Source organism: Porites lutea, chromosome 8 (assembly GCF_958299795.1).
Source record: "Porites lutea chromosome 8, jaPorLute2.1, whole genome shotgun sequence".
Taxonomy (NCBI): Eukaryota; Metazoa; Cnidaria; class Anthozoa; order Scleractinia; family Poritidae; genus Porites; species Porites lutea.
The window spans coordinates 2,764,375-2,791,046 of record NC_133208.1 but is presented as its reverse complement, the minus strand read 5'-3'; the positions used below and the strand labels follow the sequence as shown (position 1 = coordinate 2,791,046).

The following is a 26,672-nucleotide window of genomic DNA, read 5'->3' as shown; positions in this document are numbered from 1 at the left end:
CTCTTTACGGATGACTTGGTCCTGGTTTCATGGTCACATAAAAACAAAGCAAAAACAGTGACGGAGCGAGTTAATCGTTGTAGTGTGACCCACGTTATATTTTTCTTGTCCACGTAGGTTCAGAATGAATTTCCAAGACATGAATATCTTCTGCATCAAGGTTGCTAAATGGCGACAGCAGCACCTTCACCCCTTGCCAGGTCAAGAGAGAAGACAAATGGAAACAAGCTGAGCAGACTGCTTATTGATGGTGGAACAACAGCACTGAGGAATGTTTTTGATGCTATTCACCCTCCTACCAACTTAGCTTCTGATCTCAACTCCAATTACTCTATTCTTAGTACCCTTTTGCGTAGAAGAGTACTAAATGACCATCAGTGGGACAAACTCTTCCCCCTTGGTGGAGGGGTACCAGACTCCAACACGTTTGACATAACCCTTCTGTTCCTTTTACTAACCAACATTTGTGGTTTATCCCCTCCCCTGACAGGATGGCACACCAAGCCGCCCCCTGCTGATAACTCTCTTGAGGCCAATCTTGCTCGCGTTAAGATCTTTCGGAATGTGTTGTATGGTCACGTGACTTCCACTGGTGTAGATGAGACATCTTTCTCCTCCTTCTGGCATGAAATAAGCACTACTCTTCATTCTCTGGGTTTAGATCAAGCAGAAATTGACAGACTGAAGGCAGAGCAGGGTGGAGAGCAAGATTATCTTGATGCCTTGATTGAGTGGGCTGACAGTGAAGAGAACATTAAGGCGCAGCTAAAGGATATCCGTAAATTCCAGACCAAGACTGAGGAAACTATTGCCCAAGTCCTTCAGACGCAATTAAATTTCAGTGAGACCCAAAGTAAAACAGAGGACGTTGCAGAAGACATATTGAGGTTGGAGCTCAAAGGTCAGAAAATCCTTCTTGATTGCAAGTCAAAGTTGGATGAAGTAAGCCAGTTGGTAAACGCAACACATCAAGCGACAAATGAAGCTTATCAGGAAAGTATTTTACTTTTGGAGAAAGTGTGTGAGTCCCAATCGAAAACCATTCAAGCAGTAGATGTAATGCATGAATCAATTCAAGAAGTAAAACAGGAGGTAAAAAGCGTGACGAAAAGGAAAAATGAGCAGGCAGATGGGTTACTAAAAACCCTTGTGAAGTCGGAATTCAAAGGTGACATAGAATTTCATGCAAACAAATTCCAGGAAGGAACTCGTGAGTGGATCTTCAAAAGTATTGAAGACTGGTTAGATGACCGAGCATCGCCACATCGGGTGACGGTAATCAGTGGAAATCCAGGGATGGGAAAGACTGTTATCTCCGCTGTTGTTTCGCAAAGAATGCAAAAGGTTGGAAGACTCTCGGGAAGCCACTTTTGTCAGCATAACAATTCAAGGTACCGAGATCCTCGTTTAATGCTCCAGTCTTTGGCCTGTCACTTGTGTCAAGCGATGCCAAGTTACAAAGATACTCTGGAAGAACAGCTGTCAAGAAATCTGGGAAAAGACCTCAACAACATGGGTGTAGAAGAACTGTTTGCGTTGCTGTTCAAAGAGCCTCTAAGCACAGTACAAGATCCTGGAAGAAACACCCTAATAGTTATAGATGGCCTCGATGAAAGCGAGTACCAAGGACGCAATGAGCTTCTACATGTAATCAGTAACCACTTTTCTATGCTTCCAGTTTGGATTAGAATTTTGATCACAACTCGTCCGGAGAGAAGCATAACAAAGGCATTAAGGCATTTAGAGCCTATTGAGCTTAAACAAAAGCGTGAGGAAAACTTAAATGACATTCAAACCTTGTTTGAAAATCAACTCAGCAACAAAATTGGAGAAGAGCATAAAGATGTTCTCTTGAAAGAGTTGGTTAAGAAATCAGAAGGCCTGTTTATTTACGCTTATTTTATAGTGGATTTTATCCAAAAGAATGTTTCAATTCTCACCCCTGATCAGCTGGAAAGCGTATTGCCTTCAGGTATTTCATCCGTTTACTTGTCCTATTTCAAACGGTTAGAGAATGAGCTTTGCAAAGAGCTTCCTGCCGATGAGGAACATTTTTTGCGTTTCCTGTGTGCATTGACAGCTTCAAGAGAACCATTACCAGTAGAATTCATTGCCAAAATTCTATACCCTGGAGAGAAGTCTTTGACCGCGCAGCGAAAAGTTAACAAAGCAATATGTTGCATCTCTACACTGTTACCAGTTCGCGAGGGTCGCCTTCACTTCTTTCACAAGTCAATCAAGGACTGGTTAATAGCATCATCGCCCTATGAACAACATGATTTCACCGTGGACGAGAAAGAAGGTCATGACGTCCTTTCTAATCTTTGTGCTTCTGAACTCGATAGCATCAAGCGAAAAGGAGTTCATGGCAGACAGTTCACCAATACTGAAAGTTATGCTTTGATTCATACTGTCCTGCACATGCTTGAGGCCAATGGTGATCATCAATGGATTGACCGTTCAGAGACCATGACTGGCACATCTAATCAGTTATACCAGTATGTGACGGACCTAGAGCTTATTTACGCAAAACTCTGTGTAAATAGAACATCTGCCACGGAGGATCTCTTCCATATTCGCAGTCAACGTTCGGGTCTACTGAATGAGAAAAGAGATTCAGTTGCAACATTGCTCTATAATCTTCTAAGAAAACACTCTTATATTTTGCCGGATCACCCTCATCTTTTTTTCCAGTGTTTGATTAACGAACGGATCCCTGAATTATCGCCTATGGCAGCGAGTTTTGTCGAGTCATCCATACCCAAAATACCCTGCATGAAAGACCTAGACGATAGTAAGGAACAGACGAGGGGAGCAGATGAAGCAAGGTTCTACTGTTCAGACAATATCGCATGTTTTGATGTTTCACCTAAAATGGATTACTTGGAATGCGAGTGTCGAGATGGAACAATCCATCTGTTTTCCCTGCAGACTGGTACCAAGGTATGGGTTCGTCCATCACCAATAAAGAGAGAGTATGGTTTTTGAAATGAATATCATGTGAATGGCGCATATCATCAGATAGAGATGCATTTTTTGTCATTTTACAATTCTGTCATCTTTCATCCAAATGGGAAGTCGGTAATACCTGGAACCCTTCGATATGTTTACACCCTAACTGGAGAGAAAGAAGACCTTTTTCCAGAAAGTGATTGTACGTTCTCAAATTGCGCCTTACGTTCGTTCAAAGAAGGGGACTCACTATTCACACATTGCCCTGCAGAGCCAAAGGGGATAGGCATTTGGGATATGGAAAATGGCCAAAAACTATTTATTGATTGTGAGAAATACATATTTTCTTTTACCGTTTCTGATGATGGGTCACTGATTGCTTTTTCGAATCTTGACGTAGATCACTCTGGTACAATTACTGTTTTAGACTCAAAACGCCCTTCTCGTTTGTATGTTATACTCCCCGACTGCTTGGGTTATTTCGTGTGTGGATTGTTACGCTTCACATCGGATAACAACACTCTTGCTTGTGGCTTTCTACACAAAAATTGCCCAGATGAAGATTCTTGCCCTTATTGCGACTTCACATTCTGTTATGACACGACCGGAAAACCTGAATTGATCTTCCTTAGGCCTTTAAACGCATATAATTCTCATTTTGAAAAAGTTGAACGTAGACCCTTCGTGTTGTGGCCCTGTGGTCATTCAGGTACTTCAGAGAAAACCGATTTTCTGGAGCAGGACCACAGCTTTTTCTGGGGCAAAAAAATTCAGAGAAGAATTCCAAATTTATGTACGGGTCCTTCCATCCTACTTAACGATGAAACAGTTTTGGTTGGTAGCCCGGATCACAACTATGTTATGATGTTAAATGTTGGCGTACTAAAGAGTGAACCTGATTTCACGGACACGAAGAGAATAATCGACTTGCATAAAAGAGAAATTGTATTTTCTCTGGAAGGAGATACGATCTACTTTATTATCTCTCAGAAACACATCCTTTTTCCACCTGCTCCTTCTTCAATCACTGTATGGGGAATGTCAACTCGAGAAATCTTGACGTCAAAGACATTCTCTGGTCCTACATCTATCGCTCCAATGAAGACAGGTGTCTTACTCGTTACTACTGAAAAACCGCGGATAGTAGCAGAACTCTGGAATTTCGATCTGTCTGAGTGTAATCAACGTATTGTCGAACTTACCTCTAAGACTGCTATGCTATACAGAGTTAACATGTTCCCTGTATCTGATAGTCGGATAGCATTCTTTTATCACCCGAGATCATACGAATTAAAATGCATCAGAAGCTCACAAAACCGGGAGGAAAACGAAGAATCGTCCAAAGCAGATTTGTTAGAAAGCTCAGATGGTAACTTCGATTGCGTTGACTTCATAGACGTCACCAACTTTGGAGGAAAGCTTATTTCCTCGCTAAGGATCAAATCCGCTGGCGTTAACGAAAGCTTAGACTGCATCTCTTGCAGTAGCAGTTTAAGCCAAGTGCTGGTTTGTAGATCCAAGGTTATAATGATTGGAAATCACGGTCTTGTAGACAAGGAAAATGTAACATTGAGTTTGAGGAATGAAGGTATCACAAGATGGGAAAGACACACGACATTTTCTGCCGATTCAATGCACCTGTTCAACCCAGACATGATTTTTTCGCCCAAAAATGATTGTGTAGTCACGTGGAACACTCTCGACGGGGGCCAAGGTATACACGTTCTTCAGGCGGAAACTGGAGAGACATTGCACGTCTTTCTTAGAGACCAGAAAGATATTGTTAAATGTAAGTTTTTAGATGATGAATCTCTGGTATGCTGCAGTGAGGACAACTTCCTTCGATTGTATAATATCAGAACCGGAGATCTACTAAGTATTTTAGACATTGGTGAGCGACCGCTCTGTTTGGGAGCCTGTTTATATCAGCCTCTTGTCGCCATTGGTTTGTCCGAGACAAGAATAAAATTCGTCCACGTACAGTTGCCAACAGAATCTAAAAAGAAGAAATAAAGGTGAGCCTTTCTCTACTCGGTCAAAAATAGGTACAAGGCCAGTTTCGCGAGTTACTGTAACCTAACAGCACCTAGACGCTACGAGCAGTCTCCGTTTTATCAGTCCATAGAGCGAAAGGCGCGATACACGAAAATAACCACGCGCGTGACTAAGGGTGGCTCTCTCCCGCGCGTGTACTTCCTGCATTAAAAACATTAATTTGAAGAAAATAGGGGATTACTTACAGCCTAAACCAGGAGCCATAATTAATCATAGCGCCTGGCTAGACACCCAAGTTACAAAGGGTATAATACCATTCTTTGATCTGCTCCGTGAAAAAGACCAGCGCCAAAAAGAGAGAGCCGACCACAAAGTTTAGTGAATGTACCAAAGACGGTTTTGAAAGATTTATACTGTAGGACACAGATAATAGTGAAGCAGGGAGATAATATGGAAAAATCTAAGAAAAAGAACCATGTTTGAAATTACCTAAAATCATCGCCATCAAGGCCACGACTTAAGCAACTTTAATTAAGAATTGTTTTCTTTTGTAACGTGACATAGTATTAGATTTTGAGACTTGAATTAATTTTTCTTTCATTCTAGTTTTTGCGAGTAGTAGATTTCGGGATCAGTGTTTTCAATTTGCGAAAAACGTAAATTTTAAACTTGATAACTTCCCGCTTACTTAAATAACACAAGCAACTTTCTGTTTTCAGTTGCAGTTTCAACACAAGTGAATTGAGCAACTTCTGGTGGCCTGTCATAAAGCAGGGCAAAAAGAGCTGGATTCTCCAAATCAGTGACTATGATCTTTAGTCCCGGGGAGGGGGGGGGTACTCAACAAATGTTTATACGGGTAGGCTCCGCCCCGAGGTCCAACTCCTCACCCTTTTACATACCATTTTTCACGAAAAAGATACCCTTTTCGTATACCTTCTACTGACAAATGGCACCCCTTTCACATACCTTGTTTAGAACTTTGCATCCCTTTTAACTGCTGTTGATGCGCTCGTCTTTCAAATAGGAATCAATCACAAAAATTGAACTCAACGTTTTCTCGACTTTATAAAACCATAAAATTTCTCTGTTAGCCCTTTCACAGACCCAAATGACAGATTTCCCTACCCTTTTACATACTTCAGCTAGTGAAATCCCTACCCTTTCAAAAACCTGAAGCCTGAACAAGATACTCCTTTCGGGCGGAGCCTCCCCCTATAGGCCATTATAGGGAGTACCCCCAGGGTCTTTAGTTAGCGTTGTGCTTGGCGATGGATGAAAAGAAATAATTGCAAAAGTTGGAATTCAAATCCATTTGAACAGCCCTGGGGGCAAGCTGCTATACTCAGGAATTGAAAAAGACATGTATATAATAAACTTTGAATTTCGTACGTTAACAGAGTAGCGAATATGGGTAGGGGTCGGAGTGAGGGTCCGTAAAAAGCACCAATCAGACCAACTGTTTTGAAACTGGAAAAAAGGCTGAACATTCGCATACAGCCTTCATTTGGTAGCTTACAATGGAACCTGTTTTGCACTCTCAGTCATGATCAGTACACCTTTTTAAACCAATGGCTTGTTATATAAATTGACGAAATCTGGACAAAACGTACAACTAAACCGACAAGAAGAATGTTGTGAACCTTTTTTTTGTATGGTTTTTTTGTGAATGTTCCAGATGTCTGAAAGTGGCTCACATCTCCCATTAACACTGTAATGAAAAAAAGGTAAAACGCAGCGTGTAATATACTATGTGAGGACCAGGTAGTGATATTGGGGTCATGTTAAGACGTTCCTTGACCTGGAGTGCACCACACTGTGTTTCTGAGACTTGTCACGCGCGTCTAATTTAATAGCGAGTTTAATTTAGTAGTTAAAATTGTGTGTTGCACGAATCATCATGACATTAGAGGTCTACATAGTTGACGTTTCCTTGTAGAAGTAATGTTATAGGCTAGAAAGGGTGAAAATTATCAGCAATTAAACAGATTCAACAGATAAAACGAGTTGAACTTCCCTACTCGATCCTCTCTTACCTACCTGGCAGGGTAACGTTACCGTGTTGTTAACGTGGAACGGTGGAGTTAAAAGGGCGCGGGTCTGGTTTCTTTCCTTTTTTTCCCCTAAAATGGCTGGTAATGAAACCAATTTATACCTCGAGGTTCACAATTTGGTTTTCCGGATATGTTACGAACTGTGCATCTTATGAGGTCAACCTCGTCGCACAATCAAGAAATAGCAAGTTGCCACTGGAGAACTGGGATAATGTATGGTGTTATGTTATCCAACTCGATATAACCCTGTATAATCACCGTCCCGGAACAATGTGAAGTACATAGTACTGTGAAACCCCGTTAATACGGACACCGTGGGGACCATAGAAAGTGTCCGTATAAACGGGTTATCCGTATTAAGCCGGTTGAATTTAGAGAAAATGTAAAGGCTTTCTTTGCCCAGGGACAAAGCAAACTGTCCGTAATAATGAGGTGACTGTATTAAGCGGGTGTTCGTTAAGCGAGGTTTGACTGTATGGAAAAAGACCCCACAAGAAAGGATCCTCTCTCGGCACCCAATACATGGTATACCTTCTGTTTATTAGGTGTAGGGTTTTTGTACGAACGCTTGTTCTGAAACTTCGATCCATCGTGTTGGGTACTATTTTGAAAGCAAGAAAAACTGTACTATTGGCAGAGGGCCGGGGAGAGAAGGAGGGAGAAGGGAGGGGGGGGGGGGGGGGGGTGAGTGGAAGGGAAAGGAAAAACGCCTTCCGACAAAGCCTATGAGATTATCGAACACCCCCAAATTAGTTGCGCTTGATCTCTTTTCTTCAAATGTTTTATACGGCCAATGAAAGCTGAGTTCGTTTCGACTAAAAGCTAGAAATTGTCTTCCGTAAGTCTACAACATTGACAGGTGTATTTGATCAATAATTGATATATAACGTTACGTTCAAGTAAGGTTTGTAAATATTATTTTAAAGTAAAGTTCCTCACTGGTAAATTATACTTCTCCTCGCTAAATCTGGTTAAACCGTCGCAGTAGAAAGATTCGTTAACAAATTAATGTGCTTGCAGACGTTTGCCGTCAAATAGCGCTGATGCAGAGGTTTACTCGTTTCCTGTTTTTAACTCTATGGTCCCAAAATTGTCAGTTTGGCCTTTTGTTCAAGGTTGTCAAACTCACAACTTTTCCAACAGCGAGAGGTACATTCGAAAATAGCATTAAAGGTCAGCTTGCGGCTCGAGAGCTGCCTCGTACCCGGGCGCTTGTGGAAGATTTTCTACGGCGCAACAGTTCACGGGAAGGACTTAAAAATAAAAAGCGCCGCATTCCCTCTCACCTTGAGTCTTCCCTTGTGCCTTTGCATTTTGAAGTTTTTCATGATCTTTGCGTCGCGACTACCGTCAAAAATCTCAAGAAGCGAGTAAATTAAGCACAAATTCTCGGCGCGAAAGGACCGAGAAAACGTGGCTTTGATTGACAGCTAGCAATAAAAATGCTACCATCATCACCAATCAGATTCTCCGTCTATCCAGTGTATGGGTTCGCCAAACGAACAATGACTGCGCGCCGGTGTATTTTTCCCTCTGCTCCCCTTTCTCCACTTTAGGCTCGTCGTCCTTTCCCTCGGCTTTCAATCATTTTTGGCTTGCGTTAACCCTCTGTCAATATCATCATCCAAAATGGCGACAGAGCAGCACAAAGATATGTCTTTTCAGCAGCCTACAGCTTTGTTAGGTTGGTTATTTACAAGCACTTACGAGAAACGGGCTCAAAAATACGGTTATTTGGCAGGGACAGGTTATTTTCGAATAGCCTGAAATCATGTTATAAAGTGAGATTTTGTTTATTTCCTTGAAATGAAAAATATAAATAAAAGTAATAAGAAATAACAGGTTAAACATACGACGTGAAAGCATTTCAAAGCCTTGGGCAATAGGGGAGGGTTAGCGGTGGTTGCGATAACCCCTCCTTCCCCCATACGAGGTTTTAGTCTTGAATAAACTCACAGAGGCAGGTTATCCCTAGGATATGGAAGCAAAATCCAAACCCTTCGGCAATAGGGAAAGGAGGTGGTTGCGATAATCCCCACATCTCTGCGTTAACAGTTTCAAATAAAATTGGATATGTCCGGACCTTGATACCCCCAGTAGCGGACACCTTTGATTACACTGACGGCTTTTGAGGAGCAACGAATCTACTTTTATGTTATTTTTCACCCCACCATTGCGTTCGCAAAAAAATAGTTGTCAGTCATTTTCAGAACAATTCCCAGAACAAAATCTTATTAGGAATATACAATATTGTCCAATGATTTATTATACTACAAACTAACATCTCAAAGACAATAGTTATTGATTATGATACTTAACATAAGTTTATGGAAATTTGCATTTTACTTGCTAATACTAAATCATTCGATGATATTCATTGAAAGATCTTAAAATTTAAAACGTAGCTATTGCTTACGACACTGATTGTAAGCTTTTTAGGGGTGCAGCCTGCTATTTTTTCCTTTTAAGCCCCTGGGCCCAGTTGTTCGAAGGCCAATTAGCGCTTAACCCATAGTTCATTTTAAACCGGGTTCATTTTTCTGTTGTTCAAAAGCATTTTCTCGGGAAAATTTTCTCTGTTATTTTTAAGAGCATCCAATCATCAACTTTTGGACACATAGAACTAAACTGAATTTACGTTTTAAGCTGAATTCAAATTTCGCACTAACCCTGGGTTATCTTAACCCAGCTTTGAACAACCCGGCCCTGTTGTAGAAGTCCTGAAATGGAGGGGGGAGAGGGAGGGGGTGAGGACATAGAAGCAAGCTAACTTAACGGTTACCTCCAGTTAAGACAATACAGCACAGTTCGCTTTTGCAGTTTAGGGGTGAAACTGTTGCGTTAAATGAGTAAATAGCATAACAGTGAGTTAACACTTAAGTGCACTAACAATAAAACTATATGATTCTAGCAGGTAATCAAAGTAAACAAAGCGGGCCAATGTCCATCACTGCGACAGACGTTGGTATCTCTGTTGGGTGCAATTTCACTCTCTGTTATTAACTTTCGATTAGGAAAGGGACGTTTTTAATTGGGGGAGGGGTGGGGATTCAGAGGGGGGGGGGGGGTATTCAAAACCAAAAATGGGACCCTTGGGGAGGGTCAACCCTTATTATAAAAGGTGTTAAGGAAGAGTCCAGCCTTCTTTTCACAATGGTTTCTTTAAATGTTTTCATCTACCACACTGATGTCATTTCTTCGTATTTTAAAGCTTCGTACCAGTCCTTTTTATCGAACGGGAACTTGTAATTACTCATTCCAGTTAAATAGCAGTTTTATTGCAGTTCATTCATCAGATTCATTCACTCTTTCTTTCTTTCTTTTTTCTTCTTGTTCTGCCATGGCACGTCATTGTCTCAGACGCCGGACGACCCGTGTTCTCTTTCGACCGTACCTTGACATTGTTGTGTCCACTGTATGCAGTACAGGATTGTCACTTTTATCGCTCAATTCTCTCGATGATGTTGATAATGTTTCAGAGCCTACAATACTTTCCCCTTCATCACTTTCTGAGCCCACAGTTTCTTCACGCAGTGGAGTCTCTTTCTCCAAGCCTGATAAGATCCTGCTAGCGATAAGTGCATTTATATATGCCAGTTTCTCTGGCTTCTTCCCTTTAAACACGATTCCATGACGTACCAGGTACAAATCAGGTTCACGAACTTTCAACGACAATTTTTGGCCAGAATTATACAATTGCTCTCATTCAATGTCGTTGTAATCTTGTTCCAGCCGCTGCGTTTGCTGCCTTTCACTTTCAGCTCTTCGCTTTTCTTTACGCATTTCAATTTGAGCAAGGTGATCAACATAGTCCTCCACAAACTTCAGCGGGACAATACAGTTCCGAGAAAATCCAGCTATTGTTCCGCCTTCTCCTGGATTTAATTTGTTTTGGTGGAACATTCTTTTCATTTGAGCTCGGGCTGAAAATCATCAGGTTTACGACCATCGATAGATGTTGCTGATAGTGGTAGAAATGGGGATCAGGAAGCTTGTCATAGTCTGGGAAGGGTCATAGAGTTGCCTCTACGACCCAGCCCTCCCCCCAATAAAAAACCTACCTTCCCTTATATAAGGTAATTTAAAACCAAATTTTTGTTAACCTGGGCTTAATGGCTTACAGGCAGCTACGCCCCTGTTCTAAGATTTTTCCGTTCACTTGCTGACTAATGTGTTTTAATAATACTGACAAAAAACTCTACAACTATCGTCCTTCAGTTACTGGTCATGATGCCGGATACTTAACATCACTTCTTAAGGTTCTGTTTTACTTAATTGCTAGTTCTAAGCCATTTAATGACTGAAATAAAAAATATATTTATGACTTAAGCTATTGCTCACGATACTGAATGTAAGCTCTTGGGTTCAGTTTCCTTTTCTCTTGCTAAACTACAGTCATCAAATACCGACAAAAAACTCTACAATTATCAACCTTAGCTATACAGGTCAAGATTATACACTTGGAGTGCTAATTCGATCTATGCCATTTAATGACACCAATAAAAATACAGAACTCTTCAAATATATAATTTTTACTTTTGCTTATGATACTAAAAATACGTTCTTAGGTTTTCCTTCTCACTCTCTAAACTAAGTCATTTACTTTGATACCGACGAAAAGCTTTACAACTATCATCTTACAGCTACCGTTCAATCATGACGCCGGCTATTGCTTATGAAACTGAACATTGGTTCTGTTTTTCTGTCCTACTTGCTAATACTAAGCCTTGAACTAACAGAGAAATATTACCATACAAACGGTAAGCTAAATCAGCTCTAACGATTTTTGCGCTAAATCAAATATAAAACTGATTATATACTGAACATATGTTATATTGCTGTTCTGTCTTACTTGAGATGCTAATACTAAGTCCTAGAAACCTAACTCTTCGAAAATATACCTTAATGAACTATTGCTTTCCAAACTGAACATTAAGCTAAAGGTTCTTCGTTTTACTAGCAACGAAATAAATTCAATCTAAAAAGAAACTTCTTCATGTAAAAACAAAAAGCTGTTACCTAAGTCAAAATGATGTTTTAAAAAAACCCTCTTTGACCATAAACTTTACAATATGACTGATCACAAACTTTTACACTACATTACGAGTAGAAGGATTTCTGTTTACTTGCTAACTCAAAGTCATTTAATGACGCCAAAAAGAAATTATTAAAAATATTCCTTAATCTGTTGTGATTATGATACTGTACATGTTTTCTTAAGCTTTGCTTTTAATTACTAATTTTAATTCACCCAACGTTAATAGAACTTCTTCAAATGTAAGCCTTGTGCTATTGCTTACGATACTCCGCATCAATTCCAGAGCTTTTCTGGTTTACTTGCTAATAATTACTGTAAATCCTTAAACGATGCTAAAACGATGAACATTTAATTAAAAGATTTAAACGTACTGTTGAAGGCATACTTTTCGAAGCTTTTCCATTTTTGAGGGCTTTTAATTCACAGCGTCCTTTTCAATCCACCTCCTGTCAAGAGACTTGCTGCTCACGTAACATTTCTAGATACTGCATGTGCATCAATCATCAATGTTAAAGTTCCAAACTGCAAGATTAATAAGTAAAGACTAAACATCAACAACCATTTCGCAGTAAAGTAAGACGAAAAACAGTGCGACAACCACCACTAAAAAAAATAGAAATAAACGGAAAATTTTGAGAAAAAGACCTAAAAACAACAACAAAGCATGAATAAAGCTTTCTGAAGCCATTTTAAGCATTTTGGAAGATTGCTGGGAAAAATTTATCTGTCCCTCACTCCCGGCAAAACTGATGGAAGAGTTCCCAGCCAGCAAGGTGCGCCTACAACCGACTTCCTGGGAAGTTTCCCAGCAAACGTAGTCCAGACCTTAATGGCCAGTTTGGGTGTGATCATAGAGCAAAATTCAGGCCTTCAGTGGTAGTGGGTGGGTGGTGGGTGTGGTAAGAAAGTAATTTTGGGTGTGGCCTAAGGGGGAAATTTACCTCTTCAGTGGGAGTAGGGGGGGGGGGGGGAGGAGGAGAAAAAGGTATCTGACAAATAGCACATACCTGCAGCTATTCAAAACATCAAATCCCCTCAGACACCCTGAATTGACACATTCCTTCCAAGGACAAAGAATTTTTTCCAAATCTCCCACCCAGGAAAAATTTGCCTGAAGAACAGCTACGTTGAGGAACAGATCCAAACGGTTTAAGAAAGGTTAAACTTGTGGGTTAACTTCTGCAAACTTAAGGCGACAAACACCAATACACAGCGGAAAAAATATGCCTAAGGGATAAACTAAATGTTGCTTTTAAACATGTTTAAGAAACGGTCCAGATAAGAACGATAGCAACAACGGCAACGAACATTTTGAAATGCAAAAAAGGTGCTAACTTTTCTATTGTCTGTACTTACTTCTGATTGGCTTAAACAGCAAAAGTTAACAAAACTTCATAAAGCGGTACATATACTTTGCAACCATCTTCCATATAACAAAATCTGGTCTCAGTTTGAATAAAAAAGAAATCCTATGTGGGGAACATGTAAAATTGTAAACTTTTCTTGGCTATTGTTTTCAACTCTTGTGATTGGTCAAAATCTTTTAACACAAAAAAACACCCTTTCAAAGTGGAGTGTAAATTCATTTTATTGCGTAAACGGCCGTCATGTAGGTTTATGCATTCTCTGTGTAAAAATGAGAACATTCCTATGTGGGGAAAGCACCGTTGCCGCATAACAAAATAAATTGCTATCACCTTACCCGGATCATTACTTAATATTGGTGCGAAAGAAGCGTAAGGGTTGTTATCATTAGATCCTACAATCGTTTAGTTCAAAGTAGTGTTAAAATATCATTGGGAAGCTCAGTGATAAATTAGCATGGGTTAACCGATTTCGGTTTCTCAACCGCTCTTCTTTTCGAGCCTAGAATGAACTTGAAGTAACATGAAAATCCCGTATCATAATCCCGGTTATATGCCTACCCGTTTGCTACCAAAACAACGTTCTGGTTACACGCTGATTCCTTCTTATTGGTAAGCACATAACGGTTCCTCAGCTGCAATCTTTCGCAACGAAACTCCACTAAATTTACTAAAAAACGTTTTTCACGGGAGAGAATAGAGAACCTTGCACTCACAATTTGTTGCCAGATGGACACAGTGCGGGCCAACCTTTGTCTCCAAGGGTGGAGCTTTCGGAAACTGCAAAACATTAAAAAACGATGAATAAGTTACTCAGTTGACGGATTGAAAAATGATCTATAAAAATTAATAGTGACTATCAAAACAATAAAGGCCACTTATTCTGACTGCTTCAGTGAAATCTTCCTGGATACTATGGATGGGAAAAAGTGAATGCAAAAACCAAAAGCAATTGACAATACTTAATTTACGCATGCAATTAGAAAATATCTGCTTATGTAAGTATCTGAAATCCCAAAATAAAACTGAATTTGTATTCATTAGTGGTCCCAGATAACAAAGTAAGAAGTATTATTACATCCCTTTTAATTAAACAAGATCTATGTAATCAACCAAATCTGCAAGAATATTTGAAAACTAAGAATAAAGCTAACGGCAAAGTTTTTAAAGACTCACAAAGTTTCCTGGAGTTGAGATATCTCGCTCAATGAAGAAGGAACAGTTGAGAGAATTTGTTTAAAGATCAAAGCATTTTTCTCTTAGGTGATCATTTCATCAATTCTCATAACGTTTTCTTATGATGATGTAATGATATTGTCAGGGGAAAATTGAGGTTGGTCACCCTTTGGACTTCAAGGGTTAAGAGGCCAGCGGCCAGCGGCCAGCATCGCGGAAGGGGCAAGTGGCCGCTTAATAAGGGTACTTTTTACAGTGATTTACTGACAGCTTTGTTCGCAGGGAATCTAGTAACAGACCGCTAAATAGAGTGGCTGCTTTATAGAGGTACTTTTTACTGTGATTTACTGACAGCTTTGTTCGCAGTGAATCTTGTAACAGGTCGCTAAATAGAGTGGCTGCTTAATATAGGTTCGACCCCACTAATATCCACACACTGCACTATCCTTCACACAAACCCCTTTTTGGGAACTAATATTGCAAATTTAATGTAGGTGTAATCTGTCAACGCTTAGTAAACTTAGCAATATTATTCTTCGACTAACGATAAGGAAAAAACGCATCACTCACCTTTTACTTCTCGGTTTACTTTGTCTCGCAGCTGTTTTACTTGGATAACTGCGCACATACATTGGGAGTTATTAAGGCCAATAGCGATCAAACCCTTTTGTGGACAGGAAGCCAGACACCGGGACGGTACAAAATCTATATCAAGTACTGTTAGGAAATCCCCAGTGCTAACATTGAACAATTGAAGACAATGACTCCCTGAAGAATTCTTGCAGACGATAACACATTCCGTCTTACTTACAAAGGCACAGCCAAGAATACCGTCAACGGTGCATAGTGTCCGGAGATGCTTTCCTGAAGATGCTTGAAGCACAAGTACTTGTGAGTTTGTAGATGAGACAAGGACAAACTCCTCTGTTGGAGAAAACATCCCAGGTAGTAAAAAATCTAGCCATTTCAGATTTCTCTTCCATACTCCATTTTCGCCGTCTGACAGCTGAACTGAGCTACGAGTAGTGGATAGCAGCTGATATTTACTGTTACATATTATGGATTTTTCATGAAACCAATGAGATGTTGACTGGAAACCCTCGTGACAAATTGGGATGGTCTTCGCTATGTTTCCATTTGACGTGTCCAGGATGCTTACTTCAAAATTTCTCCCCACACACGCTACACATTGGTCTGAAAATGGCACTATATCCCAAACCTCGCTTAAATTTGGCCAACTTCGGACTATTTGTGACAACTCAAAATTCCATAGCTGAACATCCGACCCAGGTTCACTTTGTTTCAAAAGGACACCTTCTGACACAGGTACAAGAACAACAGCACGTGTACGTATCACTTTCTCTGCTTTACGATCTCCACTCGACACATCCAAAGATACCACTTGAAAGCATTCATCCCCTGATGTGGCACAATAAATGGTCTTTCCATCTACAGCGAAGGCAATGCGAAAGACACTAGAAAAGAAAGGAGAACACTTCGTGGCCGTCGAATAGTCTTCATATTTAAGCATTGTAATTTTCCTGTTGCCAGGAGGTACCCTTAATACACTTTGTTTGTTTAATACAAATGCAAATCGAAACAAATGAAGTAAAGCGCGCCGGGAAATCCTGTAAAGTCTGTAAAACACAGGATCTCCCATCAAGAATCCACCTTTGCTAGATGATTCGGAATTCCATGAATCCTGGCCAAAATCATCGTCTAAAACTTTCAAGGAAAAGGTACCACAAGGTAACTTAATGACGTTTAAGGGAAAACTTAAGGTTTCCAACTCGTTGTGTTTGTCTTTACTTGTTGAAATAGGCGAAGACACACAAAAAAGGAATGGAATGTCAGGGGTAAACTTTATCACTCCACAGGGTTGTTTGGTGGCGACTTCTGCGAGAGTGGTGTCTAAGCAGTTCAATGCGTCAACCAAACATACCAGTCCCGAACAATGGGAAATTGCCAGAAGCGTTCCATCTGGAGACCAAGCAAAAGACAAAACATCTTCATTTCTGATGGTTCGAGTGATCTCTTCACCATTTTTTAGATTCCACATGACAAGGCATTTAGCATCGCCAGGGCAATCGGTGATAATTTTCCTCTCGTCCCCATGAACTGAACAAACAGAAAATCTGCAGTTGCTTCTAGGAAACAGAGGTTGGAGGTTTCCTTCAAACGAGTAAGCATGGCTAAGGATTCCAGGAAAAACAATGGGCTCAGTAGGGTGAAAAACAACAGAGCGATAACAGGAGTATACATTTGAGTTTGGTACCACTCTTAAGGGGGAATTAGAGTCCAAGTAGCATTTCTTGACCTCAACCGGACGTACCCACCTTTGCTCACCCGTTTCGAGTGACCAAAGGTAAATCATTCCATCCATACATTCGCAAACCATGAACTCCTGCGTAGGGGAAACATCAATACAAGCAACCGTGGAGTTACAGGGAAAATCAGCCTGGGTCTTATTTGACTTCTCCTTCACAGCTTCCTTATGAAGGTACTCCATGTATGGTATTTTACGACTCTGTAAAACTTTTGTCGCTTCACCAGCCAAAACGTCCCCTCCCTCGTTCACTATCACTTGAAATATTGTACTAGGATGCGTGGAAAGTCTTCTACGGTACTTTCGTAAGAGAGACAACAACGTGCCAAGAGCTTTTCGCCTCTCACCACTCAATGACTGAAAAGCTTCTTGTTTCTGAGTAAGGACAATGTCTTCAGAACTAGCTGTGCTGTTTACACAAAGCTTTGCATACACAATGTCTAAGTCGGTGACATAGTTGTTAACGATTTCTTCAAGGCTTCTTGTACACTCTGTCACCTCTTCCGACTCGAGCATATGATAAACACCATGCTGTAGGGCGTACCTTGCAGTGTTACTGAATTCTGTGCCATAAATGCCTTTTCTTTTCACGTTATTCAGTTCACTAGTACAGTGCCGAGAGAGCATGACATGACCTTGCTTTTCATCCACAGAGAAGGTGTGTTGCCCGTAGGTAGTTCTTTCAGTCAACCAGTCCTTAACTGATTTGTGGAAGAACGCAATACAGTCATCATGAACAGGTAGAAGAGTTGAGATAGAGTTGATAGCTTTTGTTACATTCCGAGGACCAGATGGGGACTTCGAGTCCGAAAGCATCATCTTAGAAACAAAGTCTAGTGGTAGCGGTTCTCTTGCAGCCGCCAAAGCACTTAGAAAAGTCAAAAGCTGGTCCTCACTAATTTTCAATTCTTTCTCTAAACGTTCAAAGTAGGACTGATAAACAGACGATACACCTGAAGGAAAGGTTCTTCCTAACTCCTCAGGGGTGAGAAGTGAAACGTTTTCCTTGATAAAATCGACCATCAAATAAGCATATAAAAAATGCCCTGCAGCCTTTCGGACCAGTGCATCGATAATGACCTCTTTAAAGCCCGCTTGAATAACGCTGCTCAACTGTTTTTCAAGGAAGAGTCTGATGTCTTTCACGTTTTCTTCGTCATCTTGCTCCAGCTGAATAGGATTAAACCTTTTAAGACGATCTGCAATATTTACTTCAGGTCGAGTGGTAACAAGAAACCGGAACCAAACAGGAAGTTTACAAAAATGATTAGCTACGACATCAAGCAGATCATTGCGGCCTTTGTATTCACTTTCATCCAGGCCATCAATAACTAACAGGAAATTTCTCCCAGGATCTCCTACGCTGCATAGAGGCTCTTCGAAAAGAAATTCGAACAACTCCTGGACTTCTAGGCTGTTCATGTCCACACCCAAGTTTCTAGAAAGTTTCTTCACAAGTTCATTTTTGTATTCTGGTAAAACATCAGACAGCAGAGAAGCTAACGATTGAAGCATCACCTTGGGGTTTCTGTAACGTTCCTTGTTGTGCTGACAAAAGTGACTTCCTGAGAGCCGACCAGTGTGTTGCATTCTCTGACAAACGACAGCGGCGATCACTGATTTACCCATTCCCGCATCGCCACTGATTACCATCACACGATTTTCAGATGTAAGGTCGTCTAGCCACAACTTGATCTTCTCAAAGACGTGCAAGCGCGTTTCCTCCAGGTATTTCCCAGAGTGATACTGGATGACTCTCTCGGTGTTAACTTGTGCTAATTTTCTCAGAACTTCATCCTCTTCAGCTTTATCTCTTCTTTCTTCAGCGTTTGCAGCCTTATACTTTATCTGCTGCTGCGATTCTTGTTGGGTTCTCCGAACTTCCTGTAGCATCTGTTTTGTATCTTGTATAGACTGCTGTACACCTTCAACTGCTTGGCGCGTATCCTGAAGAATTCTGTGATCCCCTTGTTGTAATTTCACTGCCTCTTTTTGCAGCTGTTGTAAATTGCCAACTGCCTGGTGTGTATCTTGAAGAGTTCTGTGGTCCTCCTGTTGCAAATTGCTGGCTTCTATTTGCGTCTCTTGCACTTTTCCAATTATTTGATGCGTATCGTGAAGAGTTCTATGATCTTCCTGTTTGGTCTGGAGCACTTGCTGTTGTTTATTAAGTAGATCTTTCAGCTGGAATTGGATCTCCTCGTCATTTTTCATCCATTCAGTAACAGCGCTGACATAGTCCTCTCCACAAGGCTCTCGCTTTAATCTGTCTACTTCAGACTGACTTAAACCAAGCGAAACAAGAACGGAGCTAACTTCCTGCCATTTCACATCGAACCCTGATGTTTGAATGCCAGTTGATGTCACGTGACCATAGAGCACGTTTCGATAGTACTTCATGCGAGCAAGGTTAGCCTCAAAAGAGGTGTCACTCGCGGGAGGCATTCTGTCCCAGCCTGAAAGGGGAGGGGATAGGCCGCAAATGTTCCTCAGCAAGAGGAACAGAAGAGTGATATCAAAGTTAATAGAGTTTGGTGGCCCTCCACCTGGTGGTGGAAACAGTTTGTCCCATTGAACACCATTCAGAATGTTTCTATGCCGAAGTCTAGTAAGAATGGGATGAATATGTCTGGAACTAAGATTGGCAGCCAAGTTGGCAGGAGGGTGATGGGAATCGAAAATATTCCTCAGCACTGTTGTTCCCCCATCGATGAGAAGCCTGCTTAGCTTGTTTCCATTTGTCTTCTCAACAGAGTTGGCCAGGGGTGAAGGTGTTGCAGTTGCCATAGACGCCAGAAAAGGAAATATCCACCACCTTTTAAATCTGTGTAGAAAACTGCAGTTATCTTTTTCCCATTTTTTAAGGTAATTTGAAAGAACTGATTAGTTGTGTACCTCACCAAGGTTATTAAGATATTCCGAAGGTCTTATATCATAAACATTTGAAATTGAATGGCTTTTGCATAATAGGCCTTTTTCCAAAAGTAAACAAACAAACACACAATACTCTTTGTTTTCCCTCAAAAACTTTACATAAGCATGCACTTTGTATAAGGAAAATTGTAAGTACCGAGAGAAATTTTAAAAGACACTGCTTATGCAAAATTTCGGAGTGTATTATGACTATAAATTATGGTAGTTTTGAATTATAAGGCCTATTACAGTGCACACTTTCATCGTCACGCAAATTTATATGTGATATTAATATATTTGGTCTTTCATCTTCATCCTTCACGAGTTTGCAACAAAATGACTAAATGACAAGCTCCGCCCCGGTTGGCTTGTAAGCTCAATTGGGGAGAAAAAATATCTTAGCAGTAAAAAAAAAAACACTTCTAACAAGACAAAAGTGTAAAGGGGTCATTGACAGATACCTGGGAAGTAGTTACTCTCTCGAGTTTAAAACTTGGAGGACAGTTCTACAAGCACCAATCATACAAACTGAAAAAAAATGACAAATGTTAACTAGAATTTAGGAGGCATAAGTCAAATTTTGGCAGGGATATAATAGCACTTGTAATTTCTCTATAGACAAGTTTACTCACAGGTTGTAGCATGACTCATTGCAAATTGCAGAACCTATTGTATTTCATTAAATTATATGCTTACAAAAGAAAAAAAATTATACAATAAAAAAGAACATCATCCTACGATGCCAAGATACCACACAAAAGAAAATAAAAATTGCATGTATTACACCATAAAAAGAAACCTGGGTAAAATATTAAGTTTATTTACTTGCTCTGAAGTCCTATCTGCCCCCTCCCATCTCCCTGCTTTCACTACTTCTCCCCTCTCCCATGGATGCCCTACAGCTCCCCCTCCTCCCCCCCCCCAACTACAACTTTCACTCCCACTACCCTTCTCCCTCCTCCCTCATTTACCACCGCCAGAGTAACAGTATCACCCAACCTCCCTTAAACTACAATGCCACTGCCACTCCTCCCTCCCTCCTGGTTACCAACAATAATATTACCCTCCCTCATTTACCAATTGAGTCTACATGTAGGTTTTACAGCCCCCTGTCAGTATAACAGCTGCAACTGCCACTACCGCATTGCTGACACCACCACCTCAGTGTATAAGCAATCTTACAACATAATAACAATAACTGTGTTGTTTCTAATAATTATGCGATGCAAAAAATTGTGCTCATTGGTGATTAAAAGAACTAGGTCACTACAAAATAAGTACCGGAAATGCAAGTATAATCCTTAGTTCTCTACAACACATGTATGAGGCCTTGTTAGGGCAAATAACTCTGACAAGCGACATGGCCTTGAACCAGTGACATAAGACTTAATTGATGAAATGGCAACAAACAGCATAATTTAAGATTACTTAAATACGGTGTATTAACAGTGGCATGGCCTACTCCTCAAAACATGAAATGACCCTATTTGAAATTCTGGCCAGGGACATACATACCCCCTTCTCCACCCCACCCCGAAGAGGGCCTCATTGTGTACAACTGAAGCATCACATTAACAACATTGATTGGATGATTATTTATTAGGCCCAATTTTCATTTGGCTACATTAGGAATATTCAATAATAATGTCAAAAAATAGAGAAGAATTGAAACCATTATATATCTCATCCACAAGGAAAGATGCCAATTATTTAGGCATCACTGTATGGGCCAACTGCCTATAAGTTCTAGCTGCATTGAAATACACTGAACATGTAATGCATGTATATAAGCTACTATTTTTTTATGGCTCAGTCAGTTCCAAGCATGCCCAGATCACATCATTCTAATTAATATCAATGACAGAACTATGTTAACTAGATTTTAATAAAACCTTTTATATTTCCAAAGGTATTTAAAAAAGTGAATGATAAACAAACAACTGACTAGCTTAACATTAATTTTTCTCATCATGATGGATCCATTCAGTCAAAGAATATATTAGCTTTCTATTATCTCGCAGAGTTTTTTTAAAAATATGTCTTTTCCTTTAAATTCTTCAAATGATGTATTGATTGTTTATCCTTATAATTTGAGCAAACCGATCTTGATGGCAGGAATTGGCGACCAATTTCTTACACAGAGGCAAAAAATACTTTAAGGTAGGGTGGTGAGGGATGGAGAAAAACCACACGTATCTTTTAAAGCATATAATCGTATAAAAAATATTCTTTATGTATCTATACATAGCTATCTAAACATGCATATTTTAAGTAATAATATTAAAAAGGAGCAATATTAATCACTTCCAGAAGAATTAACAAATGCCCCACCCCCAAGCAGAGGTTTTCTGACAAATTCCCCACTGCCAGGACCGACAAGATGACAAATTCCTGACAAGTCCCCGGGGGGGATGGGCACGCTTGGAAATGACTACTTAAGCCATTATCATTAATATCATTTGAAACAAATTTTTCTTTCTTTTCATTGGCCGAAAGCCCTCCACATGACCTGCAAATAACTGCCTACAAATAATGGTCTGCTCATGCACAATGTCGTCCAACTGTGTTTGGTTTTGGCGTTTGGCTGCAAATAATATTCTGCTCATGTATAAAAGAACCCACGCTTTTCTCCTTGCGTGAAAATGGCAGATCGCTTCGCTTCCTGAGGATATACCCAGGCCCGTAACCAGGGGGGGTGCACGGGGTGCATTCGCACCCTCCCACAGGCCCCAAAGGTCTGCATTTTGATACTCAATATCCAAGTTAAGGAGTGCAGTCGGTCAAACTGCATGAAGTTTCAAACTTAACAGTGATATTTAAGGCGGCTCCATACATATAGCAAGGCATGCATGGGCCAGGTAAGGCTGTTGTCCCTTGCACTAATGCACATGTATTATCAAGTTAAAATTGTTTTGGATGAGTTGGTAAATCTGTTTGCCACCAAACACCCACGGAGGCTAGAGCTTGGGACTATTCTGAGGGATTAGTTCCGCAGTATTTTGATGTATCATTTTACATCATAAAATTACTCCTTTATAACTTAATTCAAACAGTTGTATTCAACAAATGTAATATTCAGTTCCTACCATCTACTTTGCCGTTACAATTTCTCATGTATTGCTTCTTTCCTAAATAAACGGATCAGACAATAAAAAATACATTTCGGTAGTTTAGTCCACTTTGGCCTTGTTAGCACCTCCCCACGGGGCTGATACCTGTTGATCAAATGATAAAACAATGACTGAACTCAGTTATCACAAAATATCGTGATTTGTCACTTTCTAGCCTGTGTACAGAACCCCCTCCCATCCGGAAAAATCAAAGAAGAGGCGTCTGTGAGTCACTGTTGCTAATCGTGCATGAGAATATTTTTACATAATTTTAAAAAAGTAGTTTCTGCCGATCAAAAATAGTGTGGCTCATGTTTCATGTCATTCCAGTTCTCAAAATGTCGGTACATGTTACTTACATTGTATTTTCATTGAGCAATTGAGAAAGAGAGAGATTTTTAAAATTAGTTTACTCTATACCGAGCGAGAAAAATGTTCTTGCAAGCCCTTATTGAAGGAAAAGATCCCTGATCCTATGCAAGCCTTCACACTGGATACGGAAAGTCATTAGTTTGAAATACAGGGTGTCCCAAAAGTTCGTTCCTCTCCTTTATAAGTCTGTAACGCAGTACGATTGGACTTGATCACCACATAATTTAAACCAAATTTGTGACTTTCACTCTAATTTAATATTTCATACTTCTTGTGCCATCTTTTGACTCGAAATTCGATTTGTGTAATTTCGCGCCAAAGGTGCGCTGAGCGAGTAAATTTTCCCACCATATATTTTTGGCATTTTGTAGCATGAAATGCTCGAACTCCTAACTTGTTTTGTGTGAATATCCTGAAAGATAAACCCTCCCAACACAGAAGCATTCATTTCTATCTACTGGCTTTTCAGTTAAAGAAATTCCTAAAAAAAAAGAAAAATCCGAATGTTGGGTGGAAAGATGGTGATAGAGAAATGAAGGTTTTACATACAAAAAATGAGGGGGAAGACCGAAAGTCCTGAATAAAACCGCTTAAATAGTTTTAAACAAGGCCATGTAGAAAACAGGAAACCCAGCGAGGTAGATCTTACAACAGTTAGCAAGTTAAGCCTGGAGCAGGTTCATGAAAAGCAAAGTTTGGAGACCCCTGAGATGGCAAAAAAACCTTTACTCCCAGCCAGGGCCATCCGCCAAGCAACGTTCAGCTCATCTCAAATTTGTAAAGAAGAACAAACGCCTTACTGTAGAAAGGGGATGGAATGATTATCTTTTCTTGGATCAATGCCCAAAATATATTTTTTCAGCTGCCTAATCTAAAAAAATTATATTGTTTGGGGGTCGTAGTCACTCCTGCATACTAAGTGATAAAAAAGCTCAAAATGAATCATCTAGGGTTCTACATGCTACATGGCTTATCCCACTTAATACCGCTACGGCTACAGAATGTGATAAAAAAACAAAGGGGGATGCCGATAGCTGAACTTCTGAACACAAGTACTCAATAGAGTAAGAAACATATTTTAGAAATTTCATGTAAAAATAAAGTTTTTAATCAAAAGTTATAGCACATGAAATTAGAGGAACGAACTTTTAGGACACCCTGTAAAGTGCGGACAGGTCAGACACGACTCCTAAGTTTGTGATAGTGTGGAACATGACCTTAGCGTTAGCTTGAGTAACAGAGGTTTTCCTTAGAACTTTTCTTTCCAGCGCCTAGATTATGCATTGTAGTGCATGGAGCACCATAACTTTTGACTGAACAAATCCTATTTGTGCCTTTGATTCTGGCATTTAGAGGTCATGAAGCTGGTATAACTCATGCGTATTGAGTTATTATTTCCTGTGGTTTTATGTTAGTGTAGGTGTTTGTGACAGGATTTGACCTCGGATGCCGTTTATATTAGAACCTATTTTTCTTTTACCTCTTTGAAGCCTAATGCTTTTTAGTACAACTAAAGAACCTGTCAATAAAGATTTCAGTTTCTTTTCTTTTCTCCGGCAAAATCCCTGGATCTGTAAAGCTACATGGGTGTAGTTGTCTGTGAATGTGATGATTTTCTGGCTGCCTGCTATGTTTTGATGACAGGCCCTAAAGCCAATCCAAATCCCTCATTTACATGATGTAGTGATCTACGAGTAACAGCCAATCAAATCATTTTGCACACATTCCGGAATCAATCACATGGCCTCCATATATACACGATTAGCAACAGTGAATCACAGACGCCCCTTCTTAAATTTTTCCTCAGGGGAGGGAGGTCTGTACACAGGCTATCACTGTCTCGCAGATCAATTATTTGCCTCAGCCGACTCGCCACTGGCAAATCACGATATTTTGCTCAACCTCATCCAATAATTGGTGATTATTTTATACATAATTGTCATGATTGTCTACATTTGAAGTTTGATGACAAGTTTAATTGATATGATGGCAACTGCAATAACTGACAAATGCTAAATTACATTTGAAGAGGAAGTTGTTAAAGTTTGGCGGGGATTTGATTGTAATACCCTAGCCTGAATTTTCGTTCGCGTGATCGATTTAGCAAAGATTGCAAGTGACGTCACGGCGGCCATATATTTAGTGATCAATTTCATGCAAATTTCGCGAAAAACCATTGTATTGTTTTGAACAGTTACATGACTGCCTTTTAATGCAGACGAAAATCAAGAATATGAACAGATAATATGAACAGATTCGGAATTAATAAAGAAAAGCAGACAACTTACCCGTTCCCGACTTCTTGAACTACATTTGTATCAACTCAATTTAAGCTTACTGACACTTTCAAGCCCGAAGTGTTTCAAAGTCTGCAAGTCTTCTCCAGAGGCTGAGTTCTTTCCTAAGGAGGACGATGATCGTTAAAACTGTATCAACTCAATTGTTAATTCATCCCATGGGTATAAAGAAACTCAAAAGATCATGGAATGCAGGATAGAGGGAATAACGTTTCGAGAATGTACCACGCAAAGCGGAAGTGAGTAAAGTAAAATCTTGTGTACTGTGGTGGCTATCAATTGTTACCCCTCCAGAGCGCTTAACAATGCAGTTATTCCAATAAAAGGATGCAAACTCACCTTGCTGTCGATTACTGTCAAGTACAAGTTGATGTTTTATCCCGAAATGTAACTGCATCCCAAGACTGTACAAGACTACGTCAACACATATTTTCACACCAGAGGGGGAATGTCCCAGAAATCCATGCGGGAAATGAAAGACTTGCTCGGAGGGGGTTAGGCTTTAGTTAGGCTCAGTCTCCGACCTGCGCCCGCGGAACTCTCCACCTGAGGGTTGATTTGACGCATGCACTGCACTCTCCCTCGTACCTTCACGGGCTGATGACGAAATCGAATTGAGAATTAAGCGAGATTTGATTTGGATGCTATGAGTCATCAGCCGGGAGTTAAGGAGTTGTCGTTCGGGGAGTATCGTGGGCGCACTAGTGCCAATAATGCACAATAGTGCCTAACCCTAGACCCCAAACAATACTGAAACAATTATTGAAAGAATGACATGTCATTGTTTTCTGCGACCAATCAGGAGAGACCTTACGGGCAGCTCCTACACAACTGGACTGAGCCTAGGATCTAGGAAGCGGTGGGGCGGGGGGGGGGGGGGGGGGGGGGCTGAGAATCCTCCTTTTCTCTTAAAATCTGTCCAATTCTTATTCCAGCCAGCGCGATTGCAAACAATGGCGTTACAATAAGGGATTTAATAGGACGAGACGAGAAAACACGTGGGCGAGGAAAGAGAAAAGTCTCTATAACAAATTTCAAGCGGGGATACGTGAAAACCCGTTGCCTGCGTAACGAG

General features: G+C 40.3%; 3 protein-coding genes across 4 annotated transcripts in view; 2 read left to right on the top strand and 1 right to left on the bottom strand.

The window, feature by feature from the left end:
- The window catches only part of LOC140945964 (uncharacterized), a 285,160-nt gene that overhangs the window by 10,329 nt on the left and 248,159 nt on the right, over positions 1-26,672 (top strand). The window lies entirely within an intron of this gene.
- Positions 154-6,104, top strand: LOC140945087 (uncharacterized). Its single transcript, XM_073394153.1, has 3 exons — positions 154-2,943; positions 2,989-4,967; positions 5,667-6,104. The coding sequence occupies exons 1-2, from the start codon at positions 169-171 to the stop codon at positions 4,963-4,965; spliced, it is 4,752 nt and encodes a 1,583-aa protein (XP_073250254.1). The 5' UTR covers positions 154-168; the 3' UTR covers positions 4,966-4,967; positions 5,667-6,104.
- Positions 15,142-25,582, bottom strand: LOC140945086 (uncharacterized). The gene is made up of 3 exons (XM_073394152.1): positions 25,370-25,582; positions 20,280-20,346; positions 15,142-19,729 (listed from the first exon to the last, which is right to left on the bottom strand). Exon 3 carries the CDS (start codon positions 19,690-19,692, stop codon positions 15,142-15,144), a length of 4,551 nt encoding a protein of 1,516 aa, XP_073250253.1. The 5' UTR covers positions 19,693-19,729; positions 20,280-20,346; positions 25,370-25,582.

Excerpts from the sequence above, each read along its gene's own strand:
- LOC140945087 (XM_073394153.1), top strand. The coding sequence starts at position 169 with ATGGCGACAGCAGCACCTTCACCCCTTGCCAGGTCAAGAGAGAAGACA. Across the intron at positions 2,944-2,988 it reads CCCTGCAGACTGGTACCAAG|AATGAATATCATGTGAATGG; the intron begins GTATGGGTTCGT and ends TATGGTTTTTGA.
- LOC140945086 (XM_073394152.1), bottom strand. The coding sequence starts at position 19,692 with ATGGCAACTGCAACACCTTCACCCCTGGCCAACTCTGTTGAGAAGACA.